At 42.9% G+C, this 16156-nt stretch overlaps 1 protein-coding gene across 1 annotated transcript in view; it reads left to right on the top strand.

The window, feature by feature from the left end:
• The first annotated feature begins 82 nt into the window (after nt 1–82).
• SUGP1 (SURP and G-patch domain containing 1) overlaps nt 83–16156 on the top strand; it is a 28431-nt gene continuing 12357 nt past the window's right edge. Inside the window, exons 1-7 of the mRNA XM_090027296.1 lie at nt 83–263; nt 7641–7812; nt 8557–8660; nt 9091–9318; nt 11252–11375; nt 12061–12164; nt 13893–14016. Of these exons, the coding sequence (XP_089883422.1) occupies nt 239–263; nt 7641–7812; nt 8557–8660; nt 9091–9318; nt 11252–11375; nt 12061–12164; nt 13893–14016 (881 nt within the window). The 5' untranslated portion in view covers nt 83–238. The remainder of the gene's footprint in view (nt 264–7640; nt 7813–8556; nt 8661–9090; nt 9319–11251; nt 11376–12060; nt 12165–13892; nt 14017–16156) is intronic.

The following is a 16156-nucleotide window of genomic DNA, read 5'->3' as shown; positions in this document are numbered from 1 at the left end:
GGCGCGCAGAGGTTGCTGGGAAACTTCATCCTCTTCCCCAATCCACACGCCGCGCGAGATTTAGTTCCTCTCTCGCGGTGCCGACTGGGAGTTGTAGTCCGGCCCCTCACATCAGGCCTAGAGCTGGGCCTGGCGGCTCCCCGGGCTGCCGCGGACGCGAGTGGGCGCGGCGGAACATACCCCCCCCACCCCTCCCCAGCCGGGCAGCCGCGGTGCATTGTGGGACGTGGACCTCAAAATGGACCACCCCAGGGATGCTCCAGGTGAGCGGCCTGCGGGGCGGGCGCCCCCGGGCCGGGTTGTGACGGGGCGAGGGGCGGGATGTCGGGGACCTCGCTCACCGGGAGCGCTGGTGCAGGCTGCCCGGGGCGGGGCATCCATGGCCTCGGACGGAGCCAGGGCTGGGGGCTTGGTCTCGTGGGGATCTGGCGTCGCAGCGGGAGAAAGAACCGGCGGGAGGGGGGTGTTGGAATGGGACCCCCTGGGATCGCTTCAACCCTCCTTGTCTGCGATGCTGTATTAGGTAACAGGGTGCTGAAGCGCCGGGACAGGCGGCTTAGGCGGTGTGGGAGTCTCTGTCCTTGGAGGTGTCCAAGACCTGGCTTGGCAGAGCCTTGGCTGGGGTGATGTAGCTGGGGCTGGTCTTGCTTTGGGCAAGATGCGACCTCCCGAGGTCCCTTCACACCCCCCCTTGTCTGCAACCCTTGGGGACAGGACAGCCATTGCTCTGTGTCACTCGAGCGCCTGCCTTGAGCATCTCCAGAGGGCAGCTGCACCTCGGAGCAGTACACACACTACAAACACACACACACAGATAGATAGATATATATAGAGAGAGAGACACACACACAGATAGATATATATATATAGAGAGAGAGACACACACACACAGATAGAGAGAGAGAGAGAGACACACACACACACACACAGATAGATAGCTATAGAGAGAGAGACACGCACAGATAGATAGATATAGAGAGAGAGACACACACACACATACACAGATAGATAGATAGATATAGAGAGAGAGAGACACACACACACAGATAGATAGATATATGGAGAGAGAGACGCACACACACACACACAGATATATATATATAGAGAGACTCACACACACACACACAGATAGATAGATATATAGAGAGAGAGACACACACACACAGATAGATATATATAGAGAGAGAGACACACACACACAGATAGATATATATAGAGAGAGAGACACACACATACACAGATAGATAGATATATAGAGAGAGACACACATAGATATATAGAGACACACACAGATATAGAAAGAGACACACACACAGAGATAGATAGATATAAAGAGAGAGACTCACACATATATAGAGAGAGAGACTCACACAGAGATAGATATAGAGAGACACACACACAGATAGATAGATATATAGAGAGAGACAGACACACATAGATAGAGAGACACACACACATAGATAGAGAGAGACACACACACATAGAGAGAGAGAGAGACACACACACATAGATGCATATATATATAGAGAGAGACACACATATATATATAGAGAGAGAGACTCACACATAGATAGATATAGAGAGACACACACACAGATAGATATATATAGAGAGAGACACACACACATAGATGGATATATATAGAGAGAGACACACACACATAGATGGATATATAGAGAGAGACACACACACATACATAGATGGATATAGAGAGAGACTCACACAGATAGAGAGAGAGACACACACACAGATATAGAGACACACACACACACAGAGACACACACAGATATAGAGAGAGACTCACACAGATAGATAGAGAGAGACACACACACAGATATAGAGACACACACACACAGAGACACAGATATAGAGACACACACACACAGATAGAGAGAGAGAGACACACACACACACACACAGAGAAACACGCACAGAGACACACACAGATATAGAGACACACAGAGATTGATATAGAGAGAGACAGAGAGAGAGACACACACAGAGAGACACACACATAGATATAGAGAGAGACACACACACACGTAGAGAGACACACACAGATATAGAGAGAGACACACACAGATATATAGAGACACACACACATAGAGAGACAGATAGAGAGAGACACACACACATACATAGATATAGAGACACACACATAGATATATAGAGAGAGACGCACGCACACAGATAGCTATATATATAGAGAGAGACACACACACACAGATAGATATATAGAGAGAGAGACACACACACATAGATATATATAGAGAGAGACACACACACACATAGATATATAGAGAGAGAGACACGCACACACACATAGATATATAGAGAGAGAGACACACACACACACACAGATAGGTATAGAGAGAGAGAGACACACACACACACACACAGATAGGTATATAGAGAGAGAGACACACACACAGATATATAGAGAGAGACACACACACACAGATAGGTATATAGAGAGAGAGAGACACACACAGATATATAGAGAGAGACACACACACACAGATAGATATATATATAGAGAGAGACACATATATATAGAGAGAGACTCACACATAGATATAGAGAGACACACACACAGATAGATATATAGAGAGAGACACACACACATAGATGGATAGATATATAGAGAGAGACACACACACACATAGATGGATATATATATAGAGAGAGACACACACATAGATGGATATATATAGAGAGAGACACACATAGATGGATATATATAGAGAGAGAGACACACATAGATGGATATAGAGAGAGAGACACACACACACACATAGATGGATATAGAGAGAGACACACACACACATAGATAGATAGATATAGAGAGAAAGACACACACACACAAATAGAGAGAGAGACACACACACACAAATAGAGAGAGAGACACACACACAAATAGAGAGAGAGAGAGACACACACACAAATAGAGAGAGAGAGACACACACACACAAATAGAGAGAGAGAGACACACACACATAAATAGAGAGAGAGACACACATAAATAGAGAGAGAGACACACACACATAAATAGAGAGAGAGAGACACAGACACACACATATAGATATATATATAGAGAGAGAGCGACACACACACACACATCGAGATATATATAGAGAGAGACACACACACACAGAGATAGATATATATAGAGACAGAGACTCACATATATAGAGAGAGAGACTCACATAGATATAGAGAGACACACACACACACAGATAGATATATAGAGAGAGACACGCACATAGATAGATAGATATATAGAGAGAGACGCACATAGATAGATAGATATATAGAGAGAGACACACACATAGATGGATATATATAGAGAGAGACACACACACACACATAGATGGATATATATATAGAGACACACACACACATAGATGGATATAGAGAGAGAGACACACACACACATAGATATATATATAGAGAGAGACACACACACATATAGATATAGACAGAGAGACACACACACATATAGATAGATATAGACAGAGACACACACACATAGATAGATATAGAGAGAGACACATAGATATAGAGAGAGAGACACACATATAGATAGATATAGAGAGAGACACACACACACATATAGATAGATATAGAGAGACACACACATAGAGAGAGACACACACATATAGATATAGATATATAGAGAAAGACACACACACATAGATATAGATATATATATAGAGAGAGAGACACACATATATATAGAGAGAGACACGTAGATATATATATAGAGAGAGAGACACACACAGATATATAGAGAGAGACACACGTAGATATATATATAGAGAGAGACACACACAGATATAGAGAGAGAGACACACACAGATATATATATAGAGAGAGACACACACAGATATATAGAGAGAGACGCACACAGATATATAGAGAGAGAGACACAGATATATAGAGAGAGACACACACACAGATAGATATATATAGAGAGACACACACAGATAGAGAGAGGCACACACACATAGATGTAGAGAGAGAGGCACACACACATAGATGTAGAGAGAGAGGCACACACACATAGATGTAGAGAGAGAGACACGCACACATAGAGAGAGAGACACGCACGCACACATAGAGAGAGAGACATGCACGCACACATAGATAGATATAGAGAGAGACACAGATAGAGAGACACACACAGAGAGACAGAGAGAAAGAGACATATACACACACACAGATAGAGAGAGACACATATAGATAGAGAGAGACACACACACACACAGAGACAGAGAGAAAGAGACATACACACACACAGATAGAGAGAGACACATAGATAGAGAGAGACACACGCACACATAGATATATAGAGACACACACACACACACATATAGATAGATATATAGAGAGAGAGACACACACATAGATATAGATATGGAGAGAGACACACACACACATAGATATATATAGAGAGAGAGAGACACACACACATAGATAGATAGAGAGAGAGACACACACACGGATATAGAGAGAGAGACACACACACATAGAGAGACACACACACGGATATAGATATATAGAAAGAGAGACACACATAGATATAGATATATATACATAGAGAGACACACACACACGTAGATACATAGAGAGACACACATGTAGATACATAGAGAGAGAGAGACATACACACAGATAGATATATATATAGAGAGAGACACACACAGATAGATATAGAGAAAGACACACACACACAGAGATATATATAGAGAGACACACACACATTGATATATATAGAGAGAGAGACACACACACAGATAGATATATATAGAGAGAGACACACACACATTGATATATATAGAGAGAGACACACAGATATATATAGAGAGAGGAGAGAGAGACACGCACAGATAGAGACACACAGATATAGAGAGAGAGACACACACACACAGATAGATAGATATAGAGAGAGAGGCACACACAGATAGATATAGAGAGAGAGAGAGACACACACACATAGATAGATATATAGGGAGAGACGCACACATAGAGAGAGAGAGACGCACAGAGAGAGAGAGACGCACAGAGAGAGAGACAGAGAGAGACACGCACACAGACACACACACACACATATAGATAGATATAGAGAGAGACACACACATAGATATAGAGAGAGAGACACACACACAGATAGAGAGAGACACACACACACATATATAGATAGATATATATAGAGACACACACAGATAGATATATATAGAGACACACATAGATAAAGAGAGACACACACATAGATTTATAGATAGAAATATAGAGAGAGAGACACACACATAGATATATAGATAGATAGAGACACACACACACATAGATATATAGATATATATATATAGAGACACACACACACATAGATATATATAGAGACACACACAGATATATAGATATATAGAGAGAGACACACACACACATAGAGATAGAGAGAGAGACACACACACACATATAGATAGAGAGCTATAGAGAGAGAGACACACACATGTAGATAGAGAGATATATAGAGAGAGACACACACTTATAGATAGAGAGATAGAGAGAGACACACACACACATATAGAGAGAGCGAGAGAGAGAGAGACACACACACATAGAGAGAGCGAGAGAGAGAGACACACACACATATAGAGAGAGCGAGAGAGAGAGACACACACATATAGAGAGAGCGAGAGAGAGACACACACACACACACATAGAGAGAGAGAGACGCACACACACACACATATATAGGTATAGAGAGAGAGACACGCACACAGATGTATATATATATAGAGAGAGAGACACACACACACATATATAGAGAGAGAGACACACACACATATATAGAGAGAGACACACACACATATAGATAGATATAGAGAGAGACACACACACATATAGATAGATATAGAGACACACACACATATAGATAGATATATAGAGACACACACACACAGATATATAGATAGATATATAGAGACACACACCCACATAGATATATATATAGAGAGAGAGACACACACATATAGATAGATAGATAGATAGATATATAGAGAGAGAGAGCCACACACGCACACATAGATATATATGTAGAGAGAGAGAGACACACACACACATATAGATAGAGATATATATAGAGAAAGACACACACACATATAGAGAGAGACACACACACACACATATAGAGAGAGATATAGAGAGAGACACACACACACACATAGAGAGAGATATAGAGAGACACACACACACACATATAGAGAGAGATATAGATATAGAGAGAGCGAGAGAGAGAGACACACACACACACACACATGGATATAGAGAGAGACACACACACATATATAGATAGATATAGAGAGAGAGACGCACACACACACATATATAGATATAGAGAGAGAGATGCACACACACACATATATAGATATAGAGAGAGAGACGCACACACATATATAGATATAGAGAGAGAGACGCACACACACACACGTATAGAGAGAGATATAGATATATATACACACACACTACAAGGGGAGTGTGAGCAGTTGAATGTTAGGGGCACAGCTGTAGGCAGATGGAGAATTTGGAAAAGGAGGATGGAGAGGGTGAGGTATGCTGTGTGTATCGCCTATAAAACTATACCTGTTCTTTCTCCAATTATAGTTTCATAGATTTAGGGTCAGAAGGGACCTGAGCAGATCATCAAATCCGACCCCCTGCCGTGGCAGGAAAGAGTGCGGAGCAGTCTTGCAGTCTTGACCCCCTGCCATGGCAGGAAAGAGTACGGGGTCAAACAACCCTGGCAAGGTGTTCATCCAGCCTCCTTTTAAAATCCCCCAGGGTAGGAGCCAGCACTACTTCTCTTGGAAGTTGGTTCCAGATCCTAGCCTCCCTGACAGTGAAGTTGTACCTCCTGATATGTAGCCTAAATCTACCCCTGCCAGCTTGTGACCATTATTTCTTGTCACTCCTGGTAGTGCTCGAGAGAACAGGGACTCCCCCAATGCCTGCTGGTTCCCCCAACCAGTTTGTAAAATTAAAAATAATCTAACTTAACTGATACACAAGGGGCTGAGGGCTGTGTGATTCGGTGTCCTATTGAAGCAAAAACCAATTGGAATATCATTGTAATGAGTTAAAAACAAGCTGCAGGGCTGTAAAATAGGAGTGTTGTGAGCAGGAGCAGTGAACGGACGGCAGAACACAAAGTAGCTGGGTTAGGGGAACATCAAGATGGTTTAAAAGAAGAGAGGACCGTTAACACCTGTGGAATAAAGAGCTTAGTAGGGATCCAGAAGATTACAATGAGCCATGAAGTTAGTCAACTCCATGAGCACTTCCTGACTAGAAATGATGCTGCTGCTGCCAGGCTGTTGCTTTGAAACTTTGGTGTAGCAGGAATCAATGAGGGGTGGAAAAGCGCTAGGACCTTCCCTGTCTCCCCCCTGGATCTGCTCATGGACAGAGCCAGCATTCCTGAGTAGGGTGTTCACATAAAAATCAGGCATGGCACAAGTAACATGTGGCTGGTTTGATTTCCCTTGTGCCCTTCCAGTGATTGGCCATCCACTGTGAGAAATCCCCAGCACCCACTTCAAGGTGAAAAGACTCTTTCCTTTAACCTACTTTTTTTTCTCCAGGGAAAGCTAGCCGATGGTTTGGGGTCACAACACCCAAGTCTGCCAAGATGAACATGAACATCCTCCATCAAGAGGAACTGATAGCACAAAAGAAGAAAGAAATTGAGGCTAAATTGGAGCAGCAGGCAAAACAGAATCACTTGGTCGTTCAACACCCCCCTCGGCCCAATGAGTGGGTATTCACTTCATATCTCATTATTAAATTTTGGTTAGGGAATCATTACATTTGTGACTGGGATCATACATTCCTTTTTTAAATGTAGTTAAACAAGAATGTTTGCTAGGATAGGGATTTTCTGTTGTAGTCTAACAGAAACAGTCAGAACAGTTAAGCATGTTGTCGTAAGCAGGTCTGGCATCTTTTTTCCTGGCACTTTTTGTTGGATACCTGTATAATGAAAGTGGTTTATGCTTAGCACAGTTCTCTGAATAAATGCCCATGCTCCTCAGAAAAGTGGTACAGAAAACCGGCAAGCAGAAGGACAAGGAATGACGTGGGTGGGACACGTAGGTAATTCCATAGCAGACAAACTCCATGGTTCTGCTGCCTGGAAATGTTATCTCATGTAGCTGAGAGACATGGTGTGAGCCCTGGACAGCAAGGCAAGGAACTACCCAAATTTTAACCTAAGCTTTGACCACTACTCAGACTGTTAATTTCATGGAGCATGTAACTTAATTTTTTTACTTCACTTTTCCATCTGCTAAATCGTTAACAGTGTTCTGGCATAGCTTAATAAATAAATCCAATATATACATCTCATCTGTCAAAAATCTTTTAAACAGTATTTGATGTTAAGACAAGTTAAGAACAGTGCCTCTCTTTTGCCTGAGAGATTAGTGAGTACTCTCATTTTTACCAGGTGTTCTGTCAAGAGAAGCATGATCAAGTGTTGTCATTTTCCCTTCTGTTTAGAGATGAAAGTGCTGAAAACGAAGCCTCAGTTTCCAACAAGTTTGCCAATGACGGCAGCTTTCTTCAGCAGTTCCTCAAGCTGCAGAAGGAAAAGTCAAATATTGGTAAGTTAAGTCCTGAGCAACAGGAGTCATTTCTTCCTTCCCATTATGGGAGATGCTATAATGCTCAATATGCAAGACTGTAGAATAGTTACCAGCATTTCTTTAAACATCAACACAGAGGAGGCTGAGATATTTTAGTGAGGCAGATGATAATAGGAAATCCTGTATTGTTGTCATCCGTGTTGTACCTGCTTTGTGATAGGCAAGGATGCAATTTTATAAATAAGTATATTATTTGAGCATAAAATGTACTTTCTAAAATTGCACCAAATGGTGCAATTGTTCTTGGATAGGTTTTTGGCAATATCTTTGTCTACACTAAAAAGAATCCACTGTTGCAGTAATGCAGCTACATATGTTATGTGTAATTTCCTGAGACTCAATCAGAAACAACATACAGAAATTAACTTTCCTCTTTTTTTTTTCTGAGATCCTTCTCCTAGTTCTGCCAGTGTCCCCGCAAGTACCTCTGCACCAAGTGCTGGGAAGAAACCCATCCTGCTTGGAAAACGTCCCAGCTTGGGCATGAGCAGCATGCTGAACCAAATGAAGAACTACTCCCATTCCAAACAGACACCAGTGGCTAACCGCCTCAGTGTGTTTCAGTCGCCTGACGATGATGAAGAGGAGGATTATGAGCAGTGGTTAGAAATTAAAGGTAAGTTACATGCAGCTCTACTGTGCCCTTGTTGATTTTTGTATGCAGTGTCACTTAGATTAGCAATAGGGATTCACATGGAAAACTGGGCTTGATGAAATACTTCCTCAGATTTCTGCTGAGAATCCTCATATGGGGAAGAGTTACTGCCTGATGCTTTCCCATCAAAAAGGTCAAGGTCCTGCTTTCCTGTGTGCTGTGACTCCATGGTTCTCAGTCTTGTTTGTGCCATCTGCACTGTAAAATAGAAACACAGTCGGTGTTAATGGGCCCCATTGCTTCCAGGTTCATTAGGCCAAAGATTGAATGGACCATAGAGAGTGAACTTGGAATTCACTGCCTGATGCTGCTTATCCAGTTTGGAACTGTTTCAATTTTGACAGCCATTGGAAAAGCTTCTTTTCCCCCTGCTGTGTTACAGCCGGTCTGTGGACAGAGGATTTCTTTCTCCAGGGCTGCCAAGCCAGAACCCTTAACCATTACAAAGTTCACCCTGTAAATAACTGTCTTCCCCCAGTCCTTAATACACTGATTTGGCAGTTCATGGTAAGAGGGAGTCTGCCTTTCTGCAGCTGGAAGGCAGCCTGGGTGATGCATAATTCCTCTTAAACCCCTAAATTTAGAATGGAACTGAATCGGGTGAAAATGAAAGGTTCCCATTTCGGGAGAGCTGTTTAAACACAAGCCATGTTATGGCAATTGGGTAAAAGCAAGTTCTGTCCTTTTGCCCAGAATTTTGTTAGAACATTTCTCTGGAACATCTTGACTGTGGCTTTCCTTGCCCCATGGCTGAGTTCAGTAGCAATAAGGATAATAATAAAAACAATGCTTGAGCATATCAAATAACCAAAAGTTGCTCAGGTTCTGTAAGGTGGACTCACTGAGAAACCCTGCTTCTTGGCTCCTACCTTGAATTCCTGTTCATATCTGCTAACTGTTTAGGAGTAGAATTAACTTTAGGATACTTATATACCCACTATGTAGGCTTCTTGGTATGTGAGTGAATGAGTGAGCGAGTGATGTGAAATTGCAATACATCAAGATCATGTCTTGCTAAGGCTATTTCTGAACTTCCAGAAAGCAAAACCTCAAGCAGACCTGTACATGCTGACACAGTTGAACCCAAAGCAGGAATTAATAACTGCAACAGTTGAAAAATAGGTATGGGGAAAGACCAGTCTGCTAAGGACCTTGGTGCTAGATTGCAGTGTCTTTTACCCTTAGGTTGTGAATCCAACTGTAGCCAGAGTCGGGGATTACAAATTCATCTGCTCCCACATAGTAGCTGTCTGTGAAATGTTTGGTCTTGTCTGGTTTCCAGTGAACACATGTCCTACGTCAGACTCCGCACCACATTTGATATAAATCAGTGCTCTTGTTAGCTGCCAGCAGCAGCTTTCCTCTCACCTCTGATGGAGGCCCACATTCACATGCAATGTGGGAGAGCTTACGTTTCCCCTGCACGGGCTGACTGTGTTCTGTGGGTAAATAATGGTGGATTGGGAGCTGAACTCTGTAATCCTTCATGAGCAATATTTTTATATAAGAGAAGATGAAACAATGTTCCATCCCTTTGTGCATGGTGTGCATTAAGCTTGTTAGAAACTAAGGACCCAGCACAGGACTGTCCAACAGCAGGTGGGGGCCACATGCCCCATAGACTATACCAGCAAGGGCCATGTACCACACAGGCAGCCCCAGGCTGAGCTGTGGGGCCCCAAGCTCCATATTGCATGGACATCCCCACCTGTAAAGCTTTACCGTAGTCTAGATTTGTAACTTGTGCTGCTGTGTAAGACTGGTTCCTCCATTTCATCCTTTTTCTCCTCATCCCTGTTCTGCTCTTGTCTGCCACTTGTGGTTCTTAGAGGTAATGTGCCTGTTGCCTGTTTGGTGTGTGAGTTGAACCTCAGTACTGACAGCCTCCTTAAAGTTTTACCCCCAGAGGATGCAGAGACCCGGAAAGTGGTGGAAAAGCTGGCTAGGTTCGTGGCTGAAGGGGGACCAGAATTAGAGAAGGTCGCTATGGAAGACTACAAGGATAATCCAGCATTTTCGTAAGTGTGCTCTTGCCTTGATTTTCCAAGTCACTGTTCTGTCTGTTTACATGAAGAGCTTTGGCCCTGTATGCATAAGCTCTTCAGTGGTTTTGAGCTGTGTTGTGCAGTTTCCTCTATTTTCACAAAGCAGCTTAAGAAAACTCTACTGTATCCTGAATACTCTCCTAGCCATAAATTGCAAAGCACTTTACAAACACTAGTCAGTTAAAGCTTCATTATCTCCTTTGAAGGAATGCCACTCAGTTGTCCTTGTGTTATAGTGGAGTAAATTGAGGCCCAAGCTTGTCAATCACACTGCTGTGAATACATAGCAAATCAAAAGTGGAGTTGGGAACAGAACCCATGAGTCCTGACTGTCTCTGCCAGCATGGTCGAGGAAATAAAGGTGCTGGATTGTGACTCGAAAGGCCATGTTGTTCCGTCTTCTTTGCTACTGATCAGCTACGTAACCTTGGACAAGTAATTTCCTCTGGTAAAATGGGATAACATGGCATATATTCTTTTGTAAAGTGCTGTGAGATTTATGCATATAAAGCAAAGTATTATACAGGCTCCGCGTGTTATGATTATAGACATTCTAACTAAATTCAGAGTTAGATATTAAATTCCAGAGTCTTAATATTTATGCTTACTTGTCACTAACAAATGGTTTGTGCCCATTTTCCTCTCTTTTTCAATCTAGATTTTTACATGATAAGAACAGCAGGGAATTCCTTTACTACAGAAAGAAAGTGGCAGAGATAAGAAAAGAAAATCAGAGTTCACAGACATCCTCTTCTCAGAAAGGTAAATGGGGGTCAGAGGGGCTGGGGAATCTCATTCTTAGCCACAAAATGAAGGTGACACTTTTTTGTCAGTGTTCTCCATAATTACTAGGTAGATGCATTGAGAACTGATCTAAGAGGAATAAATGTGACTTTTATTCCTTGTTGGCTGTGAGTAAAGCAGTGTTCCAAAAGGGGAATATGTGATACCTTATGGTATCAAACTTGCTGTGCATGCAAGTCCTACTGAAGTTGATGACAGTTCAATATACAGAGAGATGGCAGCACTGCCCCAGCAGAAGAGTTCTCTGATACAACCCCAAAATCTGAGTGAGCTACAAGAAAGAGAATTCTACCTTGAGTTTCAGGCCTGGATGATAACAGGCTTAGGACAAGCCTCCTCTCTTAGCTTTTCTTATTTGGTTTGTTATCTTCACTGTAGGTAGGTCTGAATGAAAATGGTCTGAACATTCCCCAGGTTCTGCTACTTAGTCCCATATGAACCCATTACCTTCTGCTTGCTACATAATTAAATCCATGATGAACAGCTGGGTTGTTGCAAATTGGGGATTACGTCTTCATGTGGGAAAGCTGTTGGAGTGGATGATCTGCCAATGAACTAACACCCAGTGCAGCAAAATGTAATTACATAGGAGGAAGGAACAATCTAATGAGCTAAGTGTTGTCTAGGAGCCAGGCACTCCTCATTTCTAGTTTAGTCTCTGCCTTGGATTTACTGTGTGGCCTTAGTAAATGACTTACCCTCTGTGTCAGTTTTCCCATCTACATATAGGGGGTGCTGAGATTTAATTAGCTAACATGTACCCAGTGCGAACCATTTTTATAGAGTTTGGACCTGAAAAGTCCTTTACAAACATCAACTAATTGATATTAACACCACCTTGGGGGCTGGGTGATATTCTCCACACTTCACAGATAGTCAATACTGAACAGAGGAAAAGTTACAACTTGCTTAAGGTTGTGCAGTGAGTCAGGTTCCCTGGCTCTGCTAGACTCCGCTGCCAGTAGCACAGAATTGCTGTGTAAGGCATTTGTAGCTAAATAATAAACTTGTCTGGCTTTGCATGAGGGACAATTCTATCTAATTCATGATCAGAGCCTTCTCAGTTCCATTGGAATAGGGCAGCAGTAGCTGCCTCTTCCAGGTTAGGGTTAGGGTTGGGCCTGGGCTCCATCTGGAGCACTGCCTGCTGCCCCCTTGGAAAACAGCCATGAGAAGTGCACTGATGGTAGTAACCCACAGCACGCCCTCTGCAGGTATTACCTTCCGTGCTCATGTCCTAGGACTCCTAGCATCAGGGCAAACCTCCTAGTGATGTCAGAAGCAGAGCCCTAAATTAGAGGTGACCATTCACCTCATATTTCTGTGCTCTGGGCAAATACCCAACACAGGAGGATAAACACAAATGTGGGTGTATGAGAGAGAGAACTGGGTTGTTATTAACCCCTTCTTTCCTATCCCTGTCACAAAGAAAATGAGCAAAGGTTCTGGGCAGCCCCACTTCCCACCTACCCACCAGTTCCCTAGCTATTGCCTCATTGCCTTAGCTGAGACCTCATTGCTTTCCTAGTGTTATGAATTACTGATAATTTGATTGTGTTTCTTTACATCATTCTTAAAAATAAACTCCTCCTCTTACCCTTATTCTACCCTTGGGGTTCTTAGAACAGATAGGCTTTTGACTGTTGGTTGTGTGAGTTGGGCCCAGTACTGACAGCCTGCTTAAAGTTTCACCCCCAGAGGATGAAGAAACAAAGACTTTTGCTGAGAAACTGGCCAGGTTCATAGCAGACGGGGGTCCAGAGGTGGAAGCTATTGCGTTGCAGAACAACCGAGAGAACCATGCTTTCAGGTAAAGGATGAAGCCTTGCACTGAGCATGTTTGCCGTGTTAGTTGTTTGGAAAGGGTGATAGGCAAACCATCATGGTAGGATTTAAGTTACAATTGACAGAATTATTACACTGCACTGGTATCTTGCATTTACATGCTTCTTTTCATCCAACCACCAGGAAGAGCTCTACAGATGTTAATCAAGCCTTGTAGTTCAGAGAGGTAATTGGCTCAAGGTCTCAAAGAGAATTAGTGTTATATCTGTGAATGGAACCCAGGAGTCCTAATTCTTCATCCCTTTGTGCAGGCACCTGATATACCACCCTTGTGCATGTGCCTGATGTAGCTTAGTTGTCCTGTCCTTTGCTTATCCAGACCTTCTCTGTCTTGCAATTTCCATTATCTGCCCTGAAGTCCTGTTTGTCTATTGCTTCTACAGCTACCTCTATACTTCAATTTCCTGCTACTTTCTTTGCCCAGAATGCTCTTCCCAATCCTGTTACTCTCTCCTCTGCTTCCATCTTTAATCATGGACTCGTTCCTTGCAGACACTGAACTGTGTCGATTTTGTTTTCACTTGTACTAGAGGGTGTGGAACTGGAACCATGCCTTTCCTCTGTTTGGGTGCTTGGTGTATATATTGTATCTCTTTCCATTACCCTTAATCTGTTGTAGGTCCCAGTCCATCTGGGCTCCACCCACACAGAGCTATGTAGGATCAAGAGCCAAAATTTTAGAGCAGAGGGGCAGAAGCTGTTGCTCCCACAGGGCTGTTCAGTATATGTGTGTGCCTTGCTAGCATCATCAGCCACATTATAAATCAGGGATGGCCAACCTACAGTACATGTGCTGTGGGCAGCCTCTGCCTGTGGCACACAACATCAGGGAGGGAACATGCAATGCTGTGGCAGACAGGACAGGGAGCAGAAAGCAGCAGATCAGATAAGGGAAAGGGATTGGAGTGGCACTAGGGGAGGACATGGGGCTTAATTTGTGGCATCCCTGACAAAAAGCTCCCCACTGTTACAAATAATGAAAAATAATAAAAAGCTCTGCCCGGTGCTGGAGAGGCCACCGTGCTGCCAGTGAAGGAACCCACAGGACAGTGCCTGCTCCAGGGTGTTTCTACAGCTGGCCAATCCCAGAACCCGCAGCCCAGAACTGAGATTTCTGAGTAGAAAACACTGGGCATGTCTTGGTGTGTGTTTACACACAACTAAACTTAATGCACCTTTGCTTAAGGTGCATTAAGGTAATTTAGGTGCACATCTACATGTGGACGCTAATGTGCATTAAGGCGCATTCACTTTTAGGTGCGATTGGCTAAGTTGCATTAGCCCACATGCAAATGCGCTAATGCACGTTAACATAGTATGTGTCCATTTAATGCATGTAAAGCGTCTATGTGTAAATGTGCATAAGCACCCATGAAAATTGCATAAACGTGGGCTAATGTAATTTAGTTAATCGCGTATCAAATTTAGGTGGGAGTAGCCTAAAATCACCATTTTTAAGGCACACTAACAGCACGTGTATGGACATGCACCCTCAATATGCCTTTAAAATGGCGATTTTAGGCTAATCCTGCTTAAAAGGAGTACATGCCAACTCAAAACCAACTGATTGGCATTGCTACTGCAGTGCCACCTCCCCAAATGTACATCCACTAGCTAGCCCAATCCATGACATGCACTGACATTGGTTCTAATCTTTGCATCTCTCCCTACAGCCAGCTTTCATTCAGGCCTTCCATTTATTGCTGTGTTTGAGCTGCCTCTGTGTGATGAATGCCCTGTAGCACCTTTTAAAGTTCCTAAACTGGATTTCACCTAGGGTCCCTCCTCCATAGTTAAGTCACCTTTTGAAAAATGTCTCTCAGTCTATCTGACAGGCCTTGTTCCTCACAACCCCCTATTGGCAACTGTCTGGCTTCTTTCTCTGGCCCACTCAAGCAGCTTGTTGTTTCTGCCCTTATAAATTATTCCAATATGTTCCCTGGGAGAGAAGTGAGGCTCACCAATCTTAAATTAGCCTCTTCCTTCTCAAAATCTTGACATTTCATTGGCTGCTTTCCAGCCCTGTGTAACCCCCCTTGGTTGAAAGACTTATCAAACACACATGCTATTGTCTGAGCTTCTTCATTATTTAATTCCCTCAAAGC

This window comes from Crocodylus siamensis, chromosome 14 (assembly GCF_052110815.1).
Source record: "Crocodylus siamensis isolate JL-2025a chromosome 14, ASM5211081v1, whole genome shotgun sequence".
In the NCBI taxonomy this organism is placed as follows: Eukaryota; Metazoa; Chordata; order Crocodylia; family Crocodylidae; genus Crocodylus; species Crocodylus siamensis.
This window is presented reverse-complemented; position numbering and strand designations above follow the sequence as displayed.